At 36.2% G+C, this 27,120-nt stretch overlaps 1 protein-coding gene across 3 annotated transcripts in view; it reads right to left on the reverse strand.

Moving 5' to 3' along the window:
• Positions 1 to 27,120, reverse strand: part of USP33 (ubiquitin specific peptidase 33) — a 36,196-nt gene that overhangs the window by 1,400 nt on the left and 7,676 nt on the right. Inside the window, exons 4-23 of one of the 3 annotated variants that reach the window (XM_030953296.1) lie at positions 25,873 to 25,935; positions 24,194 to 24,346; positions 22,912 to 23,011; positions 19,941 to 20,010; positions 19,329 to 19,442; positions 18,569 to 18,647; positions 16,064 to 16,484; positions 15,531 to 15,671; positions 13,943 to 14,055; positions 12,733 to 12,905; positions 12,527 to 12,597; positions 11,917 to 11,950; positions 11,088 to 11,133; positions 10,248 to 10,428; positions 8,888 to 9,014; positions 7,401 to 7,570; positions 5,939 to 6,020; positions 4,537 to 4,645; positions 2,827 to 2,929; positions 2,039 to 2,107 (exon numbers count right to left, since the gene is read on the reverse strand). In XM_030953296.1, coding sequence (XP_030809156.1) covers positions 2,039 to 2,107; positions 2,827 to 2,929; positions 4,537 to 4,645; positions 5,939 to 6,020; positions 7,401 to 7,570; positions 8,888 to 9,014; positions 10,248 to 10,428; positions 11,088 to 11,133; positions 11,917 to 11,950; positions 12,527 to 12,597; positions 12,733 to 12,905; positions 13,943 to 14,055; positions 15,531 to 15,671; positions 16,064 to 16,484; positions 18,569 to 18,647; positions 19,329 to 19,442; positions 19,941 to 20,010; positions 22,912 to 23,011; positions 24,194 to 24,346; positions 25,873 to 25,935 — 2,419 coding nt within the window. Of the gene's footprint in view, positions 1 to 2,038; positions 2,108 to 2,826; positions 2,930 to 4,536; positions 4,646 to 5,938; positions 6,021 to 7,400; positions 7,571 to 8,887; positions 9,015 to 10,247; positions 10,429 to 11,087; positions 11,134 to 11,916; positions 11,951 to 12,526; positions 12,631 to 12,732; positions 12,906 to 13,942; positions 14,056 to 15,530; positions 15,672 to 16,063; positions 16,485 to 18,568; positions 18,648 to 19,328; positions 19,443 to 19,940; positions 20,011 to 22,911; positions 23,012 to 24,193; positions 24,347 to 25,872; positions 25,936 to 27,120 lie in introns of all 3 variants that reach the window. The other 2 variants (XM_030953295.1, XM_030953294.1) reach the window with 2 other exon arrangements.

A 27,120-nucleotide genomic window follows, 5' to 3' on the forward strand; every position in this document is an offset into this window, starting at 1 on the left:
ACTTCTTGATTCTTACAACTATCTGCTCTAAATTATGCAGAAATTGCAGAAATTGAAAATTCTATAATAAATATCTTATCTAACTATCTACCAATCAAGCTCATAGCCAGTAAATCTTGGGACTCAGGAAACAATGATTCATATTATTATAAGGACTTGCAGTCACATCAATTACACAGTAAAGTTCAAGGACTCAAGATTCTTGCTTCATCAGAGAAATTAATATTGATAGTAAAGAATAAGAGTATGAGAAGCACAGTGAAATTCCCAGAGACAAAAGACTATTATTAGGATAATAAGAGCTCCAGCAATACTCCTGTAGCACTGATGGGTCAGCCTGATTTCATTCACTGATTAAAGTCTTTGCTTATGATTCCATTGCTCTGGCTAGAGGTCTGTCTCCTGTCTCAAGCCAGCATCCAACAAGCATTTCTGATTGTCCACAATTTTTTCCAGTGGCAAAGACAAGATGCATCAGCACATCTCCCCTCTAGGTTTCAATACAAGGATCTGTCTGATACTGAGTGATTTCCTCACATTAACCCACAGAGAGGTGACATTTCTGTTCTACCAGAATAAGCCTCCTCTTCTTTTAGCAAATCAAAACCGGCTTGACAGCAACTTTCCCCTGACAGCCTTATTAGACATTATTAATGTCTTGTTAAGCCTTGTTTCAGCAGCCTCATACTTTAAAAAAGGAAGTCAGCACTACAAACTTCTCCTTCTACCTCCTGTACTTCTCTGTCCTCATCACCTGCTGCAGTGGGGCTTTATATGTTTAGAGTTTCTAAAGGGGAAGGGTACAAAGAGCAGCATGTTTGTTTAGCTACACAAACTCAACTATGCAAAGCTTCCTAAGAAGTCACCATGCAGATCCCATGACAGTACTAATGATGTTATGCCTCACTTTTACTCTTTTACCTTTAGGCTCTCAAGAAACAACTCCACCTCTGCAGGCACGGGAGTAGATCTTCACTCACTCATCCAGACTGCAGCCAGTCAGGTTAAACTGAACAGGCACAGTGAATGAACTCAGGCACTGGATCACAGAAATGTGTACTACTGGACCCTATTTAGGGGCATTCCCACCTCTTACAAGTTCTTAGAAAGATTTTCTACATCCTATTCGTCTTTATTTCTACCCAAGCTCTAACTTGCACCAATGTAGCTGAAAGTAAACCAACAACTGGCTAATTTGCTTCAATTTTAATTAAATTTCAAATTCATTCAATTAATTAAATCCTTAAAATGCACTAAAAAACTAATGAGTGCCAAAACTCATTGTTTTTAAAATAAACTCGTGGCATTCTACAGTTGGTGAGGTTTATGGTAGGTCTATTGGTATATCTAGTGTATGCTGAGGCATTAAGCAAAATTGGGAAAAAATCCAGTTAAATAAACATTAATCTTATTGATGCAGATTCTTCTTTTATGCTGAGCTGTAATGAATTTAAAGCTTCCTAGAAAGTCTAAAGACTTCCTAAAGCAGGTCATACAAGAATGTTTTCCTCTGTAGCTATGAATTCCAAATAAATGATATCGAGCGTTTAACTCTGAAGAATAATGAAGAAATCTGTATATTCGCAAAAACTTCTCTAAGATGCAATGTACAGTATCAAATGACTGGCAGAAAAATGAACAACAGACTTTATGTACAGTGCTTTTTCTCTCTCTGTGAGATGTTTTTCTATTCAAATTAAGTTTCAAGATTCAAATAACTATGTACAGATATAGAAGAGTCTCCCAATTTTGTTAAGAAAACCCCCATCAAACCAAGTGATACAAAACCAAAGCACACTTTCTCCATTTTCAAGTTACTCTTGAAACACCTCTTACACTCTCAACTGCACTTGGATTAGTCTATTGCATATAGTAATTCTTCACTTTAAGAATAAAATGATTACTCAAAAATGGGCACAATACAGATTAATTAGAAACTGCCATTCATTTTATTGTAACAATAAACAACTTTTTTTAAATCATAAATTTCCCAAACTTCCAGCAAATGCATAAAGCTGCAGCCATACTGGACACCTACCTTGTTTTAGCACAGCATTGCCACATTTTGTTACTGCAATCTTAGCATTATCAATGGGGCCAGGAGGATCTAGTGCAATAGAAAAATAATTACAATTGTGAGAGCTGAAAACAAACAGCACGTTGGAGGTTCTATTTGCAAAGGAAAGGAAAAACAGATAATTTGTTTACTACTTGTTCTTCTACTGTTTAACAGTACATTCTAAGTTGTTAAAAGCTAATCACATTTTAATTAAGAGCAAGTTTTCCAAAGCATTCCTGATTACAGTTAAGTCTTCAAGCACCATAAAACACAAATTAATCCTAATTCTTACCCTTACCAAAGCTGTCCCAGAGCAGACTCTGATAAGATTGTAGAACAATTTATCAGTTTCCATTTTAAAACTTTAGAGGCATCTGAAGTCAGCTAAACTGACATCAGTACAGTTGTTACTGAGCTATCTGAGTTTACATTTGACAAGGTCACCTTTCCTCCAGAAGCTGCAGCATTATCTATCAGTTTACACAACAAAATCCATTCCCTCCTGTACTTAGATCCAATTTTCCTGCTGCCACTAACAGCAAACATCCTGCAAACAAGCAACTTTCCTCCCAACACCATCCCATTATCCCATTGCTGTAAATTATTTTACTATGTTCTGTAATCTGGATATATTTGTAACCTATAAAACCTGCGTCTTAGATGTTTAAGAGCCTTTGTTGCCTTTGCTATCTACAGTTTTCTACCAAAGCAGAAACAAACAATGCAACAGAAGATTACCTAGATTTTTGAAATGGGGCACAACTTACCACTGTCTTTACCCTTTACAAAGCCCTCCCATTCTCTGAACCAGTGCATGCTGATGCAGTAAAACGTTGATGGAGATTCTTCTTCTTGGAATGCTCTATTAAGCTACAAGGGAAAAAAAAATTTGGTTTTTGCCCTTTCATTTCTTTAAACTACTGAATTCTTTGAACTATACTAACACCATACCATTACACTGTAATAGAACATTTTAAAGAATCACTGACCATAAAAACAGTAAACAGCTGGTGAACACCCAAGATGAGATTCTGATGCAGTAGCCTTCATATTAAAAGCTGATTTACTGTTTAGCTGAGAAATTACTTTTATATCCTAAAAACAGCAACAAGTTCTTCTTAAGCACAAGTGCTTACTCATCAAACACTAATAGATAATTACTGTGAAGGCTGAACTTTCAATTAACAAAAAAAGCAGAGATCTTATTTTTGTAAAATGAAACTGCTTTGAAAATTTTCTTCCATAGTTTTATGGAAAGTTCTTTGTGTGATGAACTGTATCTTCATCTGTGTTTCTTTTTCCTCAAGTATTCTGAGCAGATGGCACTACAATTCCAAGCAAGGCACAGTGAACTAATACACTGGGACTTTTCATGACTTACAGATCTTTTTACAACGTTATAAAGAAACAAGCAAAAGTCACTTAAACCTTTAAACCATTATCCTTTTAGCTCTGTAATAACACAGCTATGCTTCCCCTCTGAAGTCATAAACCTAAAGCATCAACACAACTTCTTAAGGTTTCATATAGAATAAGTGTTGCAATCATTCCCTAAAGCCATCTTTATAGAGAACAATAGAATTTTTGTGTACTAACCAGTAACAATACTCGCACAACAGTGCACATATAATCACTGCTTTTACTGGGAAGACACTGACTGCTAAAGGAAATGGGGTTGACTCAATGTCATTATTACTAATTTCTATCCCATGGTAATCCAGAGTAATGAAAATTCCTAAAAATTTTAGAAAACATCGAAAATATTGTAATCTCTGAAGTGTGATTAAAGGACAAACAGAACTGAAAAAACAGAGTCAGTTCTATTTTTCTTCCTTTCATGAGTTGAAATACCAGAAATGGAACTCCAGTATCTCTGCACTTATTTTCACTGAAAACTTCAAAACACATTTTGGGTTTAAGAACATCAAAATCATTACCCACTAGTTATTTTGACCATTCAGACTGAAGCACATAATCCTCTAACCACGGAAAATATAGCAGCTCCTTGATATTAATTTTACAGATCCATTACAATATTAACATATTTACTTCACACTGAATTACTTATGTTTGTTTATGTTTCTAATGCCTCTTTTAAAAATTAGAACTAATGATTATCATTAAATTTTTCTTGGCACAGCATTATTGCACTTAAAGCTTATCAGACTACACAGAACAGACCACTGGCAGTGTATAAAGAACAACTGCTCACGTGGCTGTTTCCATACTATAACAAAGCAGTTTAAGAAACACATTAAAATTTTCTCTAAGTACATTTTCATGTAAGATTTATCTGGGATTTCACAAGAACATTACTGCTGCCATTAAGAGAGGTGGGGTGGTATATAGGTATAGAGATATTTAATCAAGTCCATTTGTTACAGGAATCCCTTGTGCAATTCTAGTAATCCCTTGGGTCTAGTCATGAATGTCAGGTGTTGGCCAGTAGCAGAATGGATAAGTGTGTACTGTTTTACCCGTATAAACATTTCCAATTCATTTTTCCTTCTTTTTTCAATTCTTTCAGACTCTATTTGGCAGGTGTGACAAACATACAGATGGTTAACAGCTGGTCCGCCTCCGTATCTGCAGGAAAAGTAAAAAAGCCCAAACAATCAGCCTTGTGGAAAACATCATGTAAAAAGATCATGCACCTGCAGACGTGGCAAATGCCAGTATGAACAGAAGGCTGACACATGCCAGTCACAGTGATGCCAAAAAGCCATAGTTTATTTTCTTAGTAATATTCTGTTCTCCATCCTAAGACCATCTTGCAAGTTCTGACTGCCTCATGCCAGTACAAATAATCTCAAACTCAGCTGCATCAGACTTCAGAAGGAGCTGCTATGGTTAACCATGTCAGTGAGCAAGTATTGTTCTATATCACACCAGGTGTGATTTTACCAAAGAAGATTCTAATTCTATTCTAAGAAACAACCTATGGAAATTCCAGCCAGTTCTGTCTTAAACGTGCTCCTCCATCCCACTGCAGACTCTTCATTAGCTTTGCTACCTCCCTGACCCCAGTCTCTAAACTTATAGTTTTACTTCTTAATAGGTTATTCTTGACCCTTCCCTCAGGTTTTTCTTCTACGAAATTATATCCATGAAAGTCTGCAGGGGCACTGCTCCTGAGAAGGCTATTTTTACATACAGAAAATGAATAATGGAAGAAAAATCCAGTACATCTAGGAAAAGGGAAATAACTGCAAATACCATTGTTTTTATTTTTTACTTGTGTGCACCAAAACTTTAAAACACCACCCTTAGACATATTGTTCAGGTGAGAGGAAATTAACAGCTAAAAATATTTCATGCAAGTGCAATACAGAGCATTGAAAGCCATCAGCAAAGCTCTTCTACAGCTTTTTGTTACTTTAGAATAAGGCATAGCTTATAAGAATTCCTGCTTTGTAAGCAAGCACTCAAACCTGACTGACATTAAAGTGTGGGGCAGTAACACAGAACACTCAGATATAAGTTATTTTGAAGCAGTACTGGCAGCTGAGGCCATGGATTCAAAGCCAACATAAAAGAAAAGCTGTCTGCAGCCAACAAGAGAACAGGAAGCTGATACAGAGAGCTCTTTCAAAAACCTCTGCAAAGTGTACTTTTGCTGACCTACTTTGTGTTATTTCATACATACCATACATGTTTATTGCTTTAATATTGAAGCACTACCCCAATAACACACTACTCTCTGCAGTCTTTTACTTTGCATAAAGAAATGATATAAATTGGCTGTTTGCAGCCCCTTCACTCAGCTGGGTGCCCAGAGGGCTGTCTTTTTCCTGAGCCACTAATTCTAAAGTCTCATGCTGCCATGTGGCTCTCAAACTGTATCACTGGATTTTTGCCCAGTTACAGCTCCAAACTTACCTGCTATACAGACTGTCCCATATATTCTGAGGTAGCATTACAACGAGGTCCTCTATGAAGTTAGCTTTGTGCGGAGGAACACCTGCAGAAGGAACAAAAACAAACAAACCCCTCAAACAATGAAAAAACACTTGAGGATTTTAGTGAGGGGAGGAGACCATGTTACAAGTCCATAAATAAATAAAAAATAGAACCTTTCAATGAATTCATTTATGAAATTACATTAAATAAGTTTTACCTAGGCATAATCTATCACTGCATTGAGAGACACCACTGATTTTAGCCTTTCATGAAAAGCTGAAAAGCTTATAAAAAGCAGAAGCAAACTAACTACATGAATGGCTAAAATTAAAGGGCTAGAACCCATTTTACATAATGAGTTCAAAAAGCTTCTTCAGGTATACAGTTAAAATGTCAGGACAATTAAATATCTTGATTATGCATGTAAACACTAACAAACCGCCTACTCAAAATTCACTTATTTGCTGGAGACCTTTTGGAATTACTTCAAACAGCATGAATACTTGAGAGCAGAGAAATTTTGAGGAAGGCAGAAATGGAGGGGCTTGCAGAATTAGCAGTGTTGAGTTGAAGTACATGGTAAACAACAGTAGACTATCCAGGAATTCTTGGGAACAGAGAAAATCAAGTACTTGGGCACTTGTACATCAAGAGTCATCTGCTGCAGCCCTGCAGAGGGAAAGCCAAAGGGCTCACAGGTACCCTGCAGACGGCTACAGGGACGCAATCATCCTGTGTTAAAATTTTGGTTCAGCAACAGGGGCAGCACTTCCATCTTCCAATCTACTGCAATTGTATTTTTATTAGAAAATAGGTACTACATAGTAATGATTTCTTGGATTGTTAGCACTCAAATACAGGTATTTCCCCAAATGTGTTTTGCTTACTGCAATGCTCTTATTTTTATTTTTTTTACCTCTAGCACAAGGTAAAATTTTTATGCTCCTATACAAAATACACAGAATTACTACTTGATTTTCACACTGCTATGCACTGGATTATCTGCATCAGATCAATTTCTTCCAAAGCAGCTTTCAAACCTTCTCACTGCTTATAGCCCCAAGCTGAGAAAATAATTTCAACTTGCAGATGAAAGTATTAAGGATGATGATATAGTGACAGGATGCTTTAAAATGTGAATATACATGTTTAAGAAGCAAGCAGACAAGAGGAACTCTTCCTCTTTAAGAATCAAGAAAGTTTATAAATGAAATCAGCTGTGCAGAGACAAGAAAAAAAATTAGGACAACTTCACACAGTATAATTTCTACTTAGTCAGCTACTAAAATAAGAAAGAATTTACTTAGAAGTTATAATTTACCAAAGAAGTTATAATATGAACTTAGTATAGTCAAATTCCTTTAATTAAAACAAGTACACGCTACTGTTATTGTTAGAAGTTGACAAATTATTCTTACATGATTCACAGTTACAGTCTCACCTCCATGCATACAGAGAAAGTCATTATTTGAAATTGGTCCTGGCTCTGCAAAAGTCTTGAATTTATTTAACCACTGCCTGGAAACATAGAACTGCAGAAGACTTGGTTCCATCATATTCAGTAGCCCTGATATCCTCCGTCTCTCCCTCTGTGCTTCTTCACTGCTCTTTCTATTACAGAAACAGAAATCATTAAACAAATACAGATCCTGTGTCCAGTGCAGATAACTTACTTTGTGAAAAGAAAACTCTGCCTGTGAGTAAATTACCTGGGCCTTGCCTGTACTCCCCAGTTTGCACAGCCTAAGAAAGCAAACAGCTGGGCTGCAGGACAGAAGCCAGCTGCGCTGCAGAGCTGGTGCAGCACCCAAGGGCTGAGCCCATCTGCTCAGCTCCTCTCTGCAGCGTTTGTGATAAAGCTTTGCAAGCTGCACTCCTGGCCAGGTGCTCCTTCCTTACCTTCACAAGTAGGGTTACACAGTAAGCAGATGAGGAAATTCCCCTACTTTTCCTGTATCCTCCTACTTTTCTCACTGTGAACTGGAAGTAACTCTGCTCTCCCGTTTTAGATGGAACAGAATCTCTCTTCTCCAGGCCAGTAGTAGTCTTTTGTGGATATATTCTTTTTTTAAAACCATATTTTATTAATGCTATTCTTTTCTTGTTTATTTGAATATGTTAACCCACAATCAAAGATTTAGTGTTTTTTCTTGGCAATATGGCATGACTTCCAAATTCCTATTAAAAGGCCCAGTAAGTGAGACTCATGGGCTCCACTTGAATAGTGACGGGTGGGAGTGCTCCTAATGAAAATTCAAACATTCTCACAACACATCTCATTTTTTATGCAACCCTGACACAATGTATTTTGCAGCCAACTTTTAGTGGAAATTTGATCATAGTACCAGAAATTTAAAATCTGAACACTGAATTGCTTTTATTTTCTCAAGCACAAAAGTTCCCTAGACTGAAGATGGTAATAGCATGACTTCTCACCTTTCATTTAAATTCTCAGGAAGAGAATAGCCTATAAATAGCATTGAATTAAATGCATAATAAAATGGATTAAATTACAATCCAGTAAAACCTCTATTGTCCTACATCCCATCCATCTGATAAAGACTGTGGACAATTCCAGTTAGAGCTCTAACAGTTAAAAACTTTCTGTGTGCCAAAACCTCCCTGTGTGCAAAATTCCCTTCCTCTAACTGAAAATAAGGTGGCTAGTTCCTAATTGATGCTTAAAGTTCTCTTACTATGCAGATTTCATTTTCATTTTAACATCAACACTTTAGCTCTTACAGAGCAAGTGTTAAGGACATAACTGAAGGATTAAGTTTTTCTCCAGCATAGGCTTTTCTCGTTGGTCAAATTCTTCCATTTTAATTCTCACGGGGCAGCTAATTCTGAAAGCTGCCCAATGGCTTAAAAAGTTACTTACATATGTGACTCACAGGGGTATGATTGTACTTTTCATGTCTTTCTTACCTGTAGAAGAGAACATACGCTTCTGCATTTTGCACTGTGGATTCTGATACTTCTGTGACACTCTGGTCATCAAATTCATACCACAAGTTATTCAAATTGTTGCGACAATAAGCTATATAATGTCCACCTAGGGTGCAGGAAGCAAGAGTTATCAAAGAGGGCCTAGAGCTGCCATTTTACTCTGTAACACATGAAAATGAACTAAGTAATAAACCCCCCCCCCAAGTATTAAATGGGAGAAACAGAATCGTTAGCTGATATGACTTTGAAATTTACTCCTGTCAAACTCAACATCAGCTTTTTTTAAAATTTCTATTAGCTAGTAGTGAGTTGAACTACTTTTAGCACATTGCTGCACTCTTCAAGCAGCATGTTGTTTAATATACTCCTGAACCACAACATTCAGAGTAAGATTGTCTGAACAATTTACCCTCATCAGTTCCCACAACAAACTCTTTTCAAATCTCTGTATGCTTTATAATAGAAAGTAGCACAGATACGGAACAGCTACATGATAACACAATCATAACTAACTATGTTTCAAAGACTATTAATATATTTAAAATTATTACTATTTGTCAATTCGTATATAACTGCTAATAAGTAAATAATCAAATATCTGCTAAACTGATTACGTGAAGCACAACTTAGCAAGGACTAAACAGAAGCTGAAAAACTATCCAGTAAAACAAAAATAAAGGGAAAAAAAATCAAACCATGGATACTTTAAGTCTGAGAAGTATGAGGGGGTAACTTCCATAAAAATCGATATAATTTCTGGCTTAAATGTTTTCTTCCTCCTATTTTCCAAATCTTATAAATATTGAAATCATCTAGGCAGAAATTACCTCGACATACAGCAATAAGATGTTTATTCAGCTACTCGTCATTACCCACAAATAGCAGTTACCATCTACTTTGGGGTTAAATGGTAGTGGTCATCCAAAAAACCGTATTTTTAAAAAATGACTGGTATCTTTGTAGTGCTTTGTAAACAGTTTCCAAATATTAAAGTACTGACATGAAAGGCAATTACGTAGAGCAGCTGATCAACTGGTCATCTGCTGCCAACATTATTCGTACATTTATGTTGTTCAATAGTTTTCTTACTTAATACTCCCGGACCTGTTAAATTTTTTCACCTTCAATTTTATTTAGGTATGCCATTTAATTTCAAATATGTGCCAACTCTTTCAGAGCAAGCCTTAAATCTTCCAGATCAAGGTAAAAATCACAGTATTCCTCTTCTACATTCTAATTACCTCTGTTTATCTATTTACCCTTCAGTATACAGTTATCATCCTTGAAGAAGAGTGCTGATGTACCAGCTGCAAAGATAAAACAATCAGCCCATACTCACTGCTGGCAGTTCCATGGTGGCAGATGACAGACAGGAGATCGTAAGTCACGATTTGAGCTGGACTGTCCTTTGCAAGAAAAGGCTGAAGGTCAAGGCCTTCCAAGGGAAAGGACACATGGGTCCCAATTTTTGTGGAAAACATGAGTTCATGTCGAAATCTTTTGAGATGAATGCACAGAATCTATAAGGATTGACAGATTCAGTCAAGAACTATACATGCTATTTGATATTAAATACCTAAAAACTGTGTGTACCATCTTTTCCTTTAATAATCCCAAAAAGGATAGTTTTCCCTATGACTTCAAGCATATTAATAAACTCTGTGTTTTAATCAGCTGTGGCTACTCACATTGATGCAGCACTGAAAAATGCACCTTTTCTCAAAGCACATATTGCACAATCTTGTAATGAGGGACACTAATTCCTCCTGATTATTGCAGATATCAACTCATGCTTTGAAGTGTAAGACTGGATTACTTTCTAAATGCAAAGTTACAAATGTCACTATAGAAAAGCTTTCCAGTCTGGCTGTGGTATTTAATGCTGTGAATACAGTATAAACAGTAGAATATATACTAACACAGACTAGAAATGCTGTTACTGCCTGCAGACCAACAGCAATAACATAGGGAAATCCCATTCCTCCACTTGTCATGTACAAGATTCATTTTCTTACAGGGTGAACAACCATGTTGCTCACATTCTTAACAAATGCCAATATAAAGGTAGACTTCCATCACACAGCATTATAAACACAATTTACTCTGTGCAACTCATTTACTCTTACCACATTCATAATCATGCAGAAAAAATGCTTTAAAGTGCATATTGTAACAGTACCTCAGGAAATTTTTGTACTTTGCAGAATTTCACTCCATTTCTTAACCTAAGCAAAGGAAAAACCAAATCAAAACAACCAATAATTAATTCTGAAAAGGTTTTACTTTATTGCACTAGATCAGCAAAAGCCAAAGCTGAACATTGCATTAGTAAACCCAAAATATTTCTGGAATGTAGACTAGACATGGAGTAGCCAAAATGATACAAACAAGGATGGTTCATAAGACAAGACAATCTGTACTGCTGAAAAATTAAAAACAGCAAGTACAATCAAGTCCCAACTAGCTAACAGTTTCTCTTAACATAGAGGAAAAAACTTGAGGCTTCATGAAAGCTGATTATCCAACAAAAGACAAAAAAAAAAAAAGATGAACTAAGTTTACTTCTAAGAAATTATCTACAGCACATACAAGAAGGAATAATGTTCTTGTACGATAAAGGGCTTCAAGCAGTCTTCACACCACTTCTGTTTCTTGGTTCTTTAGTATTTAAAGCCATAGTTTATTTATTTAACACACCTTAGTGAGCTACTGCATATCAGGGAAAAGCTGCTAGTACTAGAGAGGGCTAAAGGCTTTTATTTTGTCAAACAAAACCAATTTACATCTAAATTGGAAGGGCATGAGAAAGAATTAAGCACATGTGGTAGGGTCAATTGGTGCTTCCTGGGAAGTATTCCTTGGGAATACTGAATTTCTGACAGTCAGAACACAAAATCATATCAAAAGATGAACAGTATTGGGACATAACCAACAGAAATAAATGTCTCTTGACTAACAGAAAAACCTCAAATTAAGACAAAGTAAAACAAAGGTAAAAGCCAGCTTACTTTTTACACCTTCCACAGCTGTACATGTTATCACCTGCAAACATCAGGGAGAAGAAAACCAGCCATCATTCTCTAAATCCAAACAGCTATCCTTTAAGTGTGTATATTTGATAGAATAAAGTGTCAAGGGAATTTAGGTTGCATTCAATATTTAACAGTCATAATAGTGTTGAGACAGCAACTACAGGAGAGGTTCTTATGTTTTATGTCTTCAACTATGAAGCAGTACAGTATAATCTGAAGAGGCAATGCTATATAATTTAAAAGGGAAATAATTTACTATGTCCAAATTGAGGTTATGAGAATGAATATTAATATTGTGGGTTTGAAATTTTTATGAGTCTTCAGTTGATACAATTGCACTAAACCAAATTCAGACTGATGTGACATTTCTAAAGCAGCTTTCATAGGCATTTATCTCAAATACTCAGTCGAATTAGAAGCTTACCTTTCTGAAATGAATGATCCCAAATGAACAAGGACTGACTGTATTACACCTTAACAGGTGGCCTCTGCTTAACTGCATTAAGCTAAGAAGATATTAATCATCTCATTGTGACAGGAGGCAAAAATACACAGAAGAAACATGCTCAGGTAATTAACCTCTTACCCTTGAGCTCATCTCTGGCGAAAAAGGCAGCAAGACAATCTTGTAAGGTTACAACTGGACCCCAAAACCAGCTAGGAACACATGAGACAACAAACCTGAAACATCATTGACAGAAAAGAAAGAAAACCAACAAATGTTCTGCCAGAAGAGCAGAAACTAGAATTTCAAAATAGAGAATTGAATCAAACAAGGTAAATATTATTTACCTTTTGAAGTATTCCATAAAAAAAGCTATCCATCCCTGGGGGGCATATGCTTCTCCACATGACCCTGCCTTGACCAGAGATGTCTGATGACTTGCAGAATGGAGTTTAGCAAGATCTTCCTTACCTGGAATAGGCAAGGACAGATCCTGAAAGGTCTCCAGGGTTACAGACAGCTAAGGAAGAAAACAAATGAAACACAATGGAGTTAAGCTTGAAGAGAAATGGTTAATTAAACTGAATTCTGTACAATTCACTAGTAACTACCAAGTCACTGCATCACTGAAAATTCCACTAGGTAGGAAATTAATTATAAAAAAGTATATTAACAAGAATTCATTTTCTAAAAAAGAGAAACCAAAAAAATAACATTTTAGAATGAACTTGCACATTGTTATCACTGAAACATGTTTTTAGGTCATCATTATTTTTCTTCAGATCAGTCATATAAAGTCCTATGATTTTTGCCTCAGGCTGTGTTACACAAAATAGTTTCAGAAAGCTTCAGTCCATTGTTTCCACAGTATTTTACTCTGACATTATATTGACCTGATGTAACTGGACAAGGTGCAAGGGAGACCCATCTGCACATTTTCTTGCTCCTGTACTTCATTTAGAGATCACATAGTCACAGAGTCAAACATCAAACACATTTTAGAAATTTTTGTTTGTTTTTTTTAATTTCTTCACCAGATTATCCTAAGACAACTCCAGAAAGAAACCAATGATTCATATCATTGCAAAAGTTAGTGTCTTTACTTGGATTTTTTGAAAGAACTTATTTTCTAAGTCTCAATCTATCTGATAAGACAGTTACAGCACTATATTAGATCACTGTCTCATCTTTTCTTTGAAACATCAGGTACCTGAGAACTTAAGACAGTAGCATGTACGCATCAGGATATTCAGAGCATTATTAAAAACTAATGAGACCTAAATAAAGTCGAAGAGCAAGCTTCTTTCTTCATCCTTGCTGTAAACCAATTCTCAGAATGTTTTTTTTCAGTTCTGAGTAAATATTCAGCTCAATGAATACAAGCTATTCTAAACACAAAGTGCTGGTAGTAGCCAGCAATTTGAGAGAACGAGTATGAAACACCCCAACCTTCTGAGGAAATCTGCCACAAAACAATATAAAGTTACCAGAGAATGACTGTATTCATAAAGCAGTTAAGAAAAGAACATATTAAAAGCCAGAACTTTCTCTTCTTACCCGATCACAGGTCAAGCACTGGACTGAACTTATTATAGTCCCATCAAATATATCAGAGATAACACTCCTGTACTTCTTGCGCTTCTTCCTTTTTGGTGACGATACCGTTGAAACTATAAAATGACAAAAGTAAAATGCTGCAGTAAGGCAAATCAGTGGATTCTGATTACACTTCAGCTTTGTGTAATATAATTAGAAGTCTCACATTCAGAGTTAAATTATGAGCCAAGCCCTATTTTCTACTTACTAAATATTTCTTAGGAATTATGAGATCACATTACTGCCATTACAGGCAATTCATGTGGGTTCCTCAAGCCACTGGGGACAATCACCAGAAACATTTGCCTCTGTAAGTAAAACTGAAACTGTCAGTGTTGAAGTCTACAGCCTATGTGCTACATGATGGATTTATCTTGGCAGGAATCCCCCAAGGTATAAAAAGGAACATTTTATTTGATACTTAATTTGATCAGATCTTCTTGGGAAGTTTCAAACATGATGGACTGAAGAGCAGCATCACAAGGTTACTGTATCACAACACTGATGACAGAGGATTGAAGCAGACTAAAGGTACAACTGGAGTCCAGCCTAACAGCTGCTTATTAAGAAACCCCAGGTCTCTCAACCTCTCCTGGGCAAGCACCAGGGACCAAGCATCTCTTCTAACAGACTCTCTTCAGGTTGTCTAAAACCCTCCTGTAATGGTGAAGCCAAAACTGGAGACAGTAGCACAGATGCAGCATCAAAACTGCTGAACAAACAAACCAAGGAGGTCAATGATTTAAGTCCATTAAATCACTGTCATGCAACACCAGTGCTAAAGCATTAAAAAGATAACATCAATGTTCAGAACTTATCTGCACAGGCTATTGAATGAAGCAGGACCACAATAGTAAAGTTGTATTTGTTTTTGGTTTGGTTTTGGTGCAATGCCTTAAAAGCATGCTCTGAAACACAAGCTTAAAGTAATCTACTGTTAGACAAATCAGGGAAAATAAAATTATATATTGTTCCTCATGCCCTAAAGCAGCACTGTCTTATATGTAAAGGCAGTAGAAGTCTAAATATTCCAGATGCTCATAAAGGCATCCTGTTGCAGTGCCAAGAGAAATACTCAGCACTGCAGGGACATTAACTACCATGAAGCAGCCAGCATTTACAGGTTTATCTACAGCACAATTACACTTCACTCCTTAAACCTTAATTGACTAAAATGGTGATTTCCTGAACTTCTGCTGAAGAACCAATGAGTTTATTCTCTGGAGAGCATTACCTTTGGGGGTAATTAACTTCTCATACCTTTCTCTTCTCTCCAAACTGGTGCAACTGAGAAAATTGTCTAAAAATAATATTCTGCCTTCCTAAAATAGAGGCAAATACTACTCATGCTTCAAAAGAATCAGAAGATTATAGAAATACAGGGAATAATCATGTCCAGCTTATATAACATTCCCTTCTCCCCACCAGAAACAGGGCTAAAACCCCCTTGGGAACAACTCTGCATTGTTACACAAGACATAAGAAACACAAGGAGAACTATAATATGGAGTAATTCAGTACCAGGAAGGAGAAAATAAAGAGAATGTACCTTTTTTGTGGACTTGTGCCAGTGAAGAGCATGATGGGAATGACTTTGGAGGGCTGTTTGATAAGCGTGTGTTCATCCCTTCAGCTGAGGATGGTGTTTGGGCAGCAGATACGTCATTCATGTGAACGTCACTGATGTAATCTGCAATTCAGAGTTGCACAAATTCTGTGAAAAAAAATTGCTGCAGAATGAACAGACACAGTGGTCATGTAACTTATTTAACCACACTGTCAGGCCACTGGACATTAAGGCATGTAGCACCACTTCAGTTCCTTTGAAGTTAAGAACAAAACAAAAAAACCCACTATCTGAAACCTTACCCAGTACAAACAGTTAGCTTGCCAAGGGAATTAAAATCAAATTCAGAAGACCTAAACTGAAAGAACTAACTAAGTAGGGACATGGTTTACAAGTAAAACCACCTACCCCCTATTTGACCTATACCTCTACTACATTCTACAACTCACTTCTACTCCCACAGATATTCTGGCTAAGATTTTGACTATTTCAATTGCACTTTAGCAATGCATTACCTGAGAATCTGCTGTGTATCTGTACTTTGACAGTTCCTTGATTATTTAAAAATTCAGTGGTCTCTGAAGCAGTGTTTGTGTCTTTTTCCAAGTCTTCCATAGAATTTGCTCGTTTAAGTTTGTTGCTTGATATTTTTTCTTTCTGCCAGTCTTTGGAAGTGACTGAATTGTTATCATCATCCTGAATTAACATGGTTGTTTCTGCAAGATCCTCTAAGACAGGTTTGAAAATTGTGTCATTTTCTGTTTTATCACAGTTACCACAGGATTCACAGGGCTGAAAGCTTAAGTCTGACTGGCTCTTATCTTCTTCCATACTCTCTTCAACACTCATAGGCTGGGCATCTTCCAGTTCTACAACTGGTTCTTTAAGTTCCTCATGCAGCAAATCCATGAGACAACGCAAAAATTCTTGTGCGTCCTAGAATTTTGAACAAGTTTTACCATATTACTCTATTTTATCTCGAAGATATTCACATCAGAAAAGATATTTTATCTGGAAGATATTCACATCATAAAAGATACAGATAGCTCAAATGAAAGCTGGCTGTTAATGAAGAATAAAGAAAGTTCCTCTGTCCCAGGTCTGATGTCCAAAACCACTTTCATTTCCAGACCATGTATGTTTCCTGCATGCATTTCTTGCATGTCACAAGTAATATTATCATACAAGTTTCCTCCAAAACACTCCAATTCCCAAAATAAATTACTTTAACAGCACCAGCAAAAATGCTGCCATAGCTTACTGGAATGATAAACGTAACTCAAACAAGTACCAGCAACGTGGTCAGACCCCAGCTCTGCTTGTAGTGGAGCACTTTAGAGATAAAATGCTCCATTAAAATCAACCAGAACCTTGCTTTCACTGGGTATGAAGTAAAATTACTATGATGTTACTTAGCCTGTCTTTCCAATGCATCACACTGCCAACAATACTGCAACTCTTCTTCTAAAGCCTCAACAAGATTGCCCAAATGTGTTTGGGAGCTGTAAAGAGCTGTAATACTACAGGTCTAATTTGTGTTTGGAAATCCTGAAAGACACCAAATTTCATCAATCAGTGCAGCTGCCTGGTCCTTGGCAACAGAAAGTATCCAATAAAGCAGGTATGCGAGAAAACAAAAGCCTCTTGTTGGCAACTACTACTGCTTTTACTTTCTTCTGTTTTCCTTTTTGTATTCTGGTTGTTCATAATTGTAATTTTTGCCGCTCAACATTCTCATCTATCATAGCAATGACTTATAAAGCTCAAAACCGCTGCCTACAAAACATTTCTTTTCTTAAAAATTGCAACTTACAGAACTGAGTTTGGATTTGGGTAATGAAAAAAAACCCAGTACGCCTACTTGCTGGCAATCCTTTAAAAAAACCCAAAATTAACCAAAACGTCAAGACACTGATTAAGAGGTAAACATTCTTCATTGATCAACGTAATTTTCTCCCTGAAGATTGGACATGGCTGCCCAACTTGCCCTAGGAGAGTGCTGGCTATGAAAGCCCTGCTGTGTTTTAATTGTTGCCATGAAACCTGCTGAACATACAACTGAACTATGATCCAGGCGTAATTTAAAAAGGTGCTCATTAAGTGTTGCTCTGCACGGAAAAAGATGTTCTCATCAGCGTTCAAAGCTACAAGAATTAAGTTTCCATACAGTTTCTTTTTGGTTATCGAGGCTGAATTTCTGCTTTTTCAGAAAGCTAGGTGGCACTTCAGAAACCATGAGCAGATTACAGAACATTAAGCTCAGTATTTAAACATTGACTTTACAGCTTCATGCAGCAATTGAACATTAAAACATGTGTCCTAATCCTTCACTCCACAAATATGAAACTTAATGGAACCAGCAAAGTTCCTATTAATAAATGCAGATTCCCAGAAGACACTAGTAAGCTTTTCTAATTACAAGGTTTAAATTTTTCACCTACTCCTAAAGCTTTTAATGATAGTGCTCCACACTGTATGAATGCACCAAGATATTGTATGAAGCAGCAACTGAAGAACGCCTTTCCTGTAAAATGAACCCTGCCCATTTAACAAGCTACCAACCTGAGGTTCCCGTAACACACAAATGGTGGGGCTTTTTTCCAAGACACTAAATGAAAACTGCATTCTGTGTGTTTTTTTAAAACATCATTGACAGACATATATTAAAAATTTGTTATATTATTTTTAATTTTTTAATATCTTTATTTGCTAGGACTGCTCAAACATTAGCAGCATTATTTCCCACAAAGGAGAAGTTCAGATATTATTACTTGAATTTTCCTGAAAGGAGTTATTCTACATTGAAGGCCTTTTGAGAATTTGATATAAATAAATATAAAACATGACTTAACTACTGATTACTCCATTTCAGATGATCTACATTCAAGTCATATTAACGAAAGTTCATGTTGCATTTGCTTTAAACAAATATAGGAAGTAAGGTATCTTAAGCATTACATTTCTGATTAAGAGATAATTTTATGGCTTAGGCAGATTTAAAAGACATCGGAAAGTTTTACCTGTTGAGAGTAGCCTCGAAACATTGGATTAACAGTTTTAATTCCTTGAAATAAACCAGTAGGGACAACAGATCCAGGCCTAAAAAAGAGTAGTGAATACATAAACACAGGAAAAGAAAGCAGTTAAACAGATTTTTTTAATCTTTACTGGGATCATACCATTACATGCAATGGAACACCAATAATATTAATCTTAGCAAAACATAATATTGGTATTGAATTATTAACTACATGATTTTTAAACACCTGTGACCCAACTGAAACAGCAACTGTATCAGGCCTTTTATGGTACATTTCTTGTCAGACAATCAGATGACAGATCAGACATAGTCTTGGCTCTGTGCACAATTACTGTTTCTTTACTTCTGTATTTATATTTTGAAGTATTTTCTTAACTGGATATTACACAAGTTCTATATAAGGAAATAAGAGAAACTGATAAAATATTGATATGGGAAGAAGGATGCAGAGAGGATAAACTAGCTAAATATTTTAGATGTATTTCTGGCAAATATAAGCATTTTTAAGAGCTAAATCCTTGTAATCCAATCTATTTCTTGTCCTATCTTTGGTATGTATGAAAAATAACAGGTTATAAGGAGTGCTTAAGCCCTGCAAGTCAGTTTTTCCTTCCTAATTTTTTTTTAAGAGGAATTCTGGGAACACATAAAATAAAATTAGAAACCCAGGGCAGATTAATGCATCCCTTATGACTCTGGAATTTATTTATTATCATTTCATCACCAAAATGATTTAATACCTGCTCTTGTGCCAGAGTTCTGTCATCAGCTTGAGGTAACTTTTACAAATTGCAGGTTTCTTATCTGTTCGGGCTAAGCCCCCGCAGTCAAGAAAAAAGTGCGTCAAAGGTGGGCTGAATAAAAAGAAGAAAACAGTAATTTTTTCAAGTTGTTAAAATACAAGAGGAAATCTGCATTTCATACAGGATTATACCATAAGAGTAATGCTATTCTATGACTGAAAATTCCACTTCCTACGTTCTTAAATGCTGCAACCAAACATTTCCTGGTAGGACAACTTCAGCAGTACAGCCACGCTCTGATCCTAACATCTCTTTTCTTGAATTAAGAGTTTATTCTTATGCATTTCCTCTGCTTTTTCTGCAGCTTTTTTCAGATTTTCTTCTGATCTCTAAAACTGCATCTATTCTTATTTAGGAGGCATTCGAATGAAACAGAGAAAAAGCTGAGTGGCCCATATACCATAATAAACTACTTGCAGTATACAAGACAGGTTCAACAAATCCATGTCCTCCTCCATGGTAGTGCACCTCTCCAAACCCCTTAAGTCCATCTGGAAAAAAAGCATGCATAAGCAAATAGAAAATTGCATTAACTATAATTTTCCTTACCAGTTGGAAAGAGCTTGTAAAGCTGCATTCATGTAACAAGTGTTTCCAATATTTTTTAATCCTGTTAGACCTGGAAAACAGAATAAATACAAATCTGTTAATCCAATAATTCCTAGAAAATATATACTAATCCAAATACCCATGGAACACTTGGGATGCCAATTATAATGCAGAATTGCAACTAAAAGAAACATAGGACTCCTAAATGAATACCAATCTAACTAGAAGTAGTAATTAAGTGTTCTGATCTCAGTTGACTAAAGAACACTTCAGGAAAGTGGATTGTATTTAATCTTACTAACTTTTCATGGTTTATGACACCTGCAGATTTTAATTTAAAATATGTTTCTCAACACCAAAGTTTCACTTCAGGTTAATGACTTACCTGTTCAGTTAAAATGCTGCTATGCTGCATTTGTAACTAATCATATTACTAAAAGCTTCTCCAAGATTTCACTCTTCTGTTCCAAATTCACACTAAATCAGATTACACTCAATATTCAAAAACTACTCAACATGTGATTATCCCAGGCTAGTCCTGCAATTAGTCCTTTTCTATTCCAATGATACACCTTTATTTTTATTAACAGATTGCTCAATTCAGACTTTCCTACATTGTTTATTTTCTAAGTCATACTATTTACATTCTTTACAGATAGACACATATACTTTTTCCACACACATGAAAGTTAAAATTGACATATTTTCTTTCCATAATTATGAATTATACTATTCATGGCTACTAAAGTATTACATTAATGAAGTAATACATCAAAAAAACCCTGATTTTGTATGAGAGAACAATAACATTTCTAAGCAAAGAATCAGTAAGACCCAAAATTTAAAAATCATGACAAACATTCAGCAATCAGTACTGATGACTACACAATTCTTGAAGTACAGGAACTCTCCTGGTCGTTTTGGTCTATGGCAGAAAAATAAAAGTTACTAATAAAATCTTTCTATATCTGAAAACCACTTGGGTTACTTTAGTTACAATTTCTAATAGACAGGACTTCAAAATTAAGTTTTAAAATGTCCTTCTGTCTGAATGAAAATATAGTCCTGCTTCCTGTATCTGAACATGCATTCCAAACTCTGCTACAAAGAGAACAATCATTCTTATGCTGAAATCGGAAAGCAAGAACAGTTAGAGGATTTTGATTTTCTTTCAGTTTTTTTAGAAGCAGCACATACTTCAGGAAGATACTCTCACTGCATTTTTCCAGCCCGTAGTATTGCAAGGAAAGCTTTCAAACAGACTTCTTTTCTTGTGAAGAAAAATTCTAATGTTTACTTCATCAAAAGCATTTAAAAAGAAATTTTAGGAGCAAAGTTAAAGCTAAAGACGACTCTTCCTTTCAGTTTGAGTAAGTGTCTTAACAGTCACATCATCATTACTGGGAACTTTAATGCAATTCTAATTCTATATTATTGCAAGGTAAGCTACATTCCCCAAAATATTAATAATATAAGAAGAGATAAAAATACACAAATAGACACATTGGTTGGAGAAACTAACTAGGAATAGAACACATGGTGTAATGATGTAAGGGCAGATGGCAAATTAGTGGGGTGGTGTCACATCCTGTAAGGCTGTGCCAGACAACAGAAGGGACAAGGCAGGTTTTCTGACCAATGCCAGCAGACTTAGGAGAGGGAAAGCTGGTAGTAGCTGAGTGAAGGAGAAATGAGAGCCATTGCTGTGGTTTAGCTCCAGCCAGCAACACAATGGCCCAGAGCTGCTCACTCACTCCCTAATGCTGGGATGGGCAAGGAGTTGTAAAAGGGAGAAAACTCATGGGTTGAGAGAAAGACAATTTAACAGGTGAAGCAAAAGTTCTTTGCACAAGCAAAGCAAAACAAGGCATTCATTCACCACTTCCCCCAGACAGGGAGGTGTTCTGCCATCTCCAGGAAAGCAGGACTCCATCATGAGTAATTATCACTTGGGAAGACAAACACCCTAACTCTGAAAATCCCAATCTTCCTTCTTTCTCTCCCAGGATGCTACATGTTATGGATTATCCCACTGATCACTTGGGTCAGCTGTCCCAGTTGTGTCCCCTCCCAACTTCTTGTACACCCCCAACCCACTCCCTGGTGGGTGGCGAGGGAAAGAGGAAAGGTTGACTGTGTGTAAGCCCTGCTAAGCAATAACTGAAACATCTCTACATTATCAACCTGTTTTCAGCACAAATCCAAAAACACAGCTCCATAGCAACTACTCTGAAGATAATTAACTCTTGCCCAGGCAAAAGTGGCACGTGCATAAATTAAAATAACTTTTCTCTCATCACTGATGGAAAACAAACTGCCTTGACATATGCAATGGTATCTCAAAAATAACAGCTCAACAATCTGCTATTCATATTTTTCTGAGAAAATGGTACTTAGCAATATTTTCTTTACCATCAAATGCGCACATAGTTTTTAGAATACTCAATAATAGTTAGAGGCTTTAAAGAAATAGTAATTATTATGTTCTCTTATGAAATGAAAGATTAAAGCTTCACTGCTTGGGATTAACTTTGCTGTTTAGGATTTCATCACTCTAATTTTCATCTTTACACTAGATTTAGTATTAGGGTGGGGTAATCTTCGATATGAGAAAGTTTGGCAGCACATGAAATCAATTATTTCAAGGAGAAAACAAATAACCAAAACCCCACACTAGGATACTACAAGCTCAGAAAAGGATTATTCAAAATGCAGGGAAGTATTTAAATCAGGAATCTTTTAGGGCAAAGAGGCAAAATCAGTAGAACAGATTTTTAAAAAGCCTACTTGAACCAGAGTGGCTACAATACCAACTGCACTGAACACTATTCCAACATGCTTTGGCAATAGCCAAACTCAGGCAACAGCCTCTGCTCTGAAGGTAAGAAAGACTGCTGCAAGAAAGGCAAAACTAAAAATAAACACCTGAGTTGGAGCAGAAAAATAATGCACAGGGTTTTGCTTTTATTACCTCTGGTCTTCAATTCATCTTCTTCCACTTCTATATCTAAGTCATCAAATACAGCTGCTAATGGAATCTTCAGTGTGGGATTACTGGGTATTTTAAAATCCTTAAAATGAGGAAAAGAATATTTACTGTAATTCATCACTTTTCCACTTAATTAAGCTTATGTGTAATTTTACCAACAAATCTACAACTAGAAAATTACATAAATGTATTTTGAAATCTCATTGCACAGGAAGTGAGAACACCAGAATTTCACAGGTACCCTGAGAAGGTTTACTATGAACTCCCCCATGTTTTTGTTATCAGATCTCTGAGTGATTTTTATAACAACAGCTGAAGAGCCAAAACAAAGCCAGGGATGGCATTTCTTCCCCCTGGATAACAAAGCAGCCAGCATGGAAGAACTAAGGCAGGAGTTATCACCTAAGTTCATGTAGGTGTTTTTGATGTGCCACCAGATGGCTCACTACAGTTAATGAAGACAAATTAAACTCTTGAAAGAAAAATGTACAAATAGAGAAACAAACTAGTAGACAGGCAGCCATTTATTGAATTACAGGCTTTTTTGTGAGCACATAAATAAAAACCCCGAAGAAAATGCTTCATAGACTTTGTAAGTTCCACTGATTTTTCTGCATATTATACCTGTTTCGTTGGAAAACTAAAGAAGGTTAAATATAATAGAACAGAAATTCAGAAGTCTGAACTCAGCTTTACATCAAGTGACAAGAATTTTTAGAAAACAGAATGTTTTAAATTCCAGTCGTGATATTCCAATTGAGCTGCTGGCAGTTTATGAGAAAATGATCAGATTTAAATCTAAATACTAAACTTTGAAGTAAATATATTTATAATACAGACTGAAAAACTGCCCATCTTTCTGTTCAACCTGTGCATGGTGATCTCTCTTCTACTGCTCTGCCTCAAACAGAACACATTTAGAAATACTGTACTTCTACCTGTGACTTTTAACCTAGTTACCTGTCACATTTATGTAACTACATTACACACGCAATAAAGAAATAACATTTCTTTTTTCAGCTACAAGCATTATTCCAAACAACTGCAGTTAACTTTTTCCAAGACAACACTTATCTAAGAAAAAAAAAGATTAGAGTGAACACTATTGATGACGGTAAAGCCAAAAAAGTTTTATGAAAATATAGAGGAGTTAACAGAAAGTTCAGCCACAAGAATGGAGGAAAAGTCAGTCTCTCACTTAAGAGAAAACACAATTTTTACTGCAAAACGACAGCTGCCTTTGTTCCATTGGGTTAAAAAATACCTGCACACTGTTTTCTTGTGCTTGGTGAGACAATCTTGTACTTGGTAGCGGAGAATGAGATCCCAATTTTCTGTCCAGGAATACTTCCTTACTACAGGCGTAACACCAAACACGGAGAGTAGTAAGGTTGACAGTTAAACAGTGCTTTGTCTCCTAAAACAGAATAAAAACCACAACTGGGATTCAGAAACTGGGAATAACTAAATGCACTGCTACATGCAAGCTAGAATAGATATCTTGAAATTCGAGGATTTTCAACAATGACACAAGTATGCATGTTAGAGTAATAAAAAAGAGCAATTTAGTTACTAAATTCTAGCACAAACAATTTTTAGTACAAATCACTCAAACTAGCAATAAAATGCAATCAGAATCTAAGACACTGTCATATCTAACATGCCTCTCTGTAATTAAAAAAAAAAGAAGAAAGCCTTCTTATTCTTGTTAGAAGTGCTACAATTCACAATGAACCAGTTTTCAAGGAATATCTGTAACTGGCCACAATGGGAGCTACCTCCTCTACAACGTTTATTTCTACTGGTTTGCTCCAAGAAATTCAGGGACCATCTGGTCCCCAACTACTCTAGAAACACCTAATTTCTGAGTCTATTGTAAAGGCTTTAGAACTGTGATTCAACTTTAACAGCTGATTAAAAAACCCATGAAAGTATTTATAGATTTATATTAATGCACTATCGATTTGTATAAATACTCTCTCTTCTCAAGTTACTGCTTCAAAACAAAAGCAAAAAAAAGTCAGGAGTGGTTCTAAAATCCAGTCATAACACCACATACTTCTTGTAAAACCCCTGTATAAACTAATCTTTCATTGTAATATTCACCAGGGCTTTTCAGTAATTGTAGGGATCAAAAATTGTGCTGTGTGGAGCTTTAGAAGCATTTACTGACAAACTGTAAACTGATGGCAAGAATTTCATTAGTCTCAAAATCAGCAACTCAGAAATGAAATACTTATAATACTGCCACCTCTCTGTGCCCACAATATCTCATTTTGGCAAGTGTTCCCCTTGCACACGTGTGTGCCCAGAACACACAGTGAGTTTAAGACCCAAACCTATGCAGAGAATGCCCAGCCCTGGCAGAACTTGGCATGCTGGGGAACAGAGTGCACACACTCCACTGCTCCCACCAAGCTGGATCCAAGATCAGGACACAGCAGAAAAGCAAATGCTCAGCTCAGCCTACAGTTTCTTCATCTGAAACAAGGAGCATATTGCAGAAACAAAGCACCTCTCTCTGGTAATTTATACTCCCTATCTTGCACCTCTTCAGCTGTCCATTAATGCAACTTTCCTCCTTTTACCCATCAGGCAGCCACAGTCCCAGAAATTTAGACTGAAGTAGCGAAGTACTACACATAAGTTGAGGTACTCAGTAAGTCTTTCATCTGTGCATCTTGAAAATCATCAGTATTAATTGTCCTTTTTCTTCTTCATTTGCATCATCTTCTTTAGAAGAATTGCATAACTATGCAGCTGCACAAAACCTGCAAACTCACATACTCCTAAATTAGCAAGATCTGCTTCTATAACATGAAAAACAATCACAGCTAATCAAACCTCCACACAGTTAGCTAACATAGGTTATTGACTCCATTGAAATAAAAGTTCTTTAACCCCATTGCTTCAAGGAACTGTGTTACCAGCAAACACACATACCTGGGAATGGGTGGTACTGTGATCAACATGGGATTCACCACAGCCAACATACGTACACCTGTTCTGTTGGGCAAGATACACAGAAGTATACAGAATTAAAAAATGGTGTCAAACAGGTTTACAGAATAGGAATATACTGCCAATCCCTTTAAAATCCATTCAAGTTTCAAACTTGTAGGACTTGAGTCCTACACAAACCAAGAGACATGCACAGAAAACAGTGGAATAAATATCACGTAAAGCAAAAAAGAATGCTGCAAGATTTAACTCAACTTCTCGCACTAATGGGCAATGCGTAGAATATAATTTTTTGGCAATTCCTATATATTTATTCATAGTACTGACATGTATTTTTACAATTCCTTATTTGGTAAATATTGTTACAGAAAACACAAAGTTAATCCAGTCTCTGAGTGGTGAAATACTGAATGGCAACAGCCTGACATGTTTATACAAAAATCCCTGCATGTCCCTATCTGCAGTGCCTACTCATCAGAGCATTACTTCACAACTAATTAGCCTCTTCATCTTTGCATAAGTTTCCAGCACTGTATGGCAAAGAACTTGCCATGTTCTAGTTATAACATGCAAAATAATTGCCAATTTTAATCATGCTCATTGCAAAACATATTTGACTGAGTTGAGTGTGGAATCTTGCAGCTGCTGATCTTCAAGCAATTTGTGCTAATTCCTCATTTGCATGAGTCAGGCCAATCACACAGGAGGGTACAGCAGGTTATCTGTGTAACTCTAAGCACGTTAATTTATACAATCAAATAGTAGCTGAACATGGCCAATTTCTGTATTAAATGATCACAGCTATTTGGTAAGTTACAGATTGTTTACATGCTGGGATCTCACCAGGTTTTTCTACTGAAAAAGGTGAAGACAAGATGTCAATTCATCCAAGAGGAGAAACATCACAGCATGACATTAAGTGTCCTACTGCAACTACAAGACTCTCCTATGGAAATGTTAGTATAAAATTTAGTTTTTCAGTAATAGTCTAAGAGCTCTATGTGAAAAATAAAAAACATTGTTTTAAGTTTCACAGCATTTTCCCACCTGCCAGGTAGATGCACCCTGAACACCTCTTCCCCACTCCCAAGAGGTTTGTTTATACATAATTAAAACTTCAGGTCATCTAACAAAAGACATTAAACACTGTTTCTTTTCCCCTTCATCTCTGCTATTGATAGAAGGAGCAAAATAGTCTGATCTCTTAATTGTTACCACTGTCCACCTAAA

This window comes from Camarhynchus parvulus, chromosome 8 (assembly GCF_901933205.1).
Source record: "Camarhynchus parvulus chromosome 8, STF_HiC, whole genome shotgun sequence".
NCBI lineage: Eukaryota > Metazoa > Chordata > Aves > Passeriformes > Thraupidae > Camarhynchus > Camarhynchus parvulus.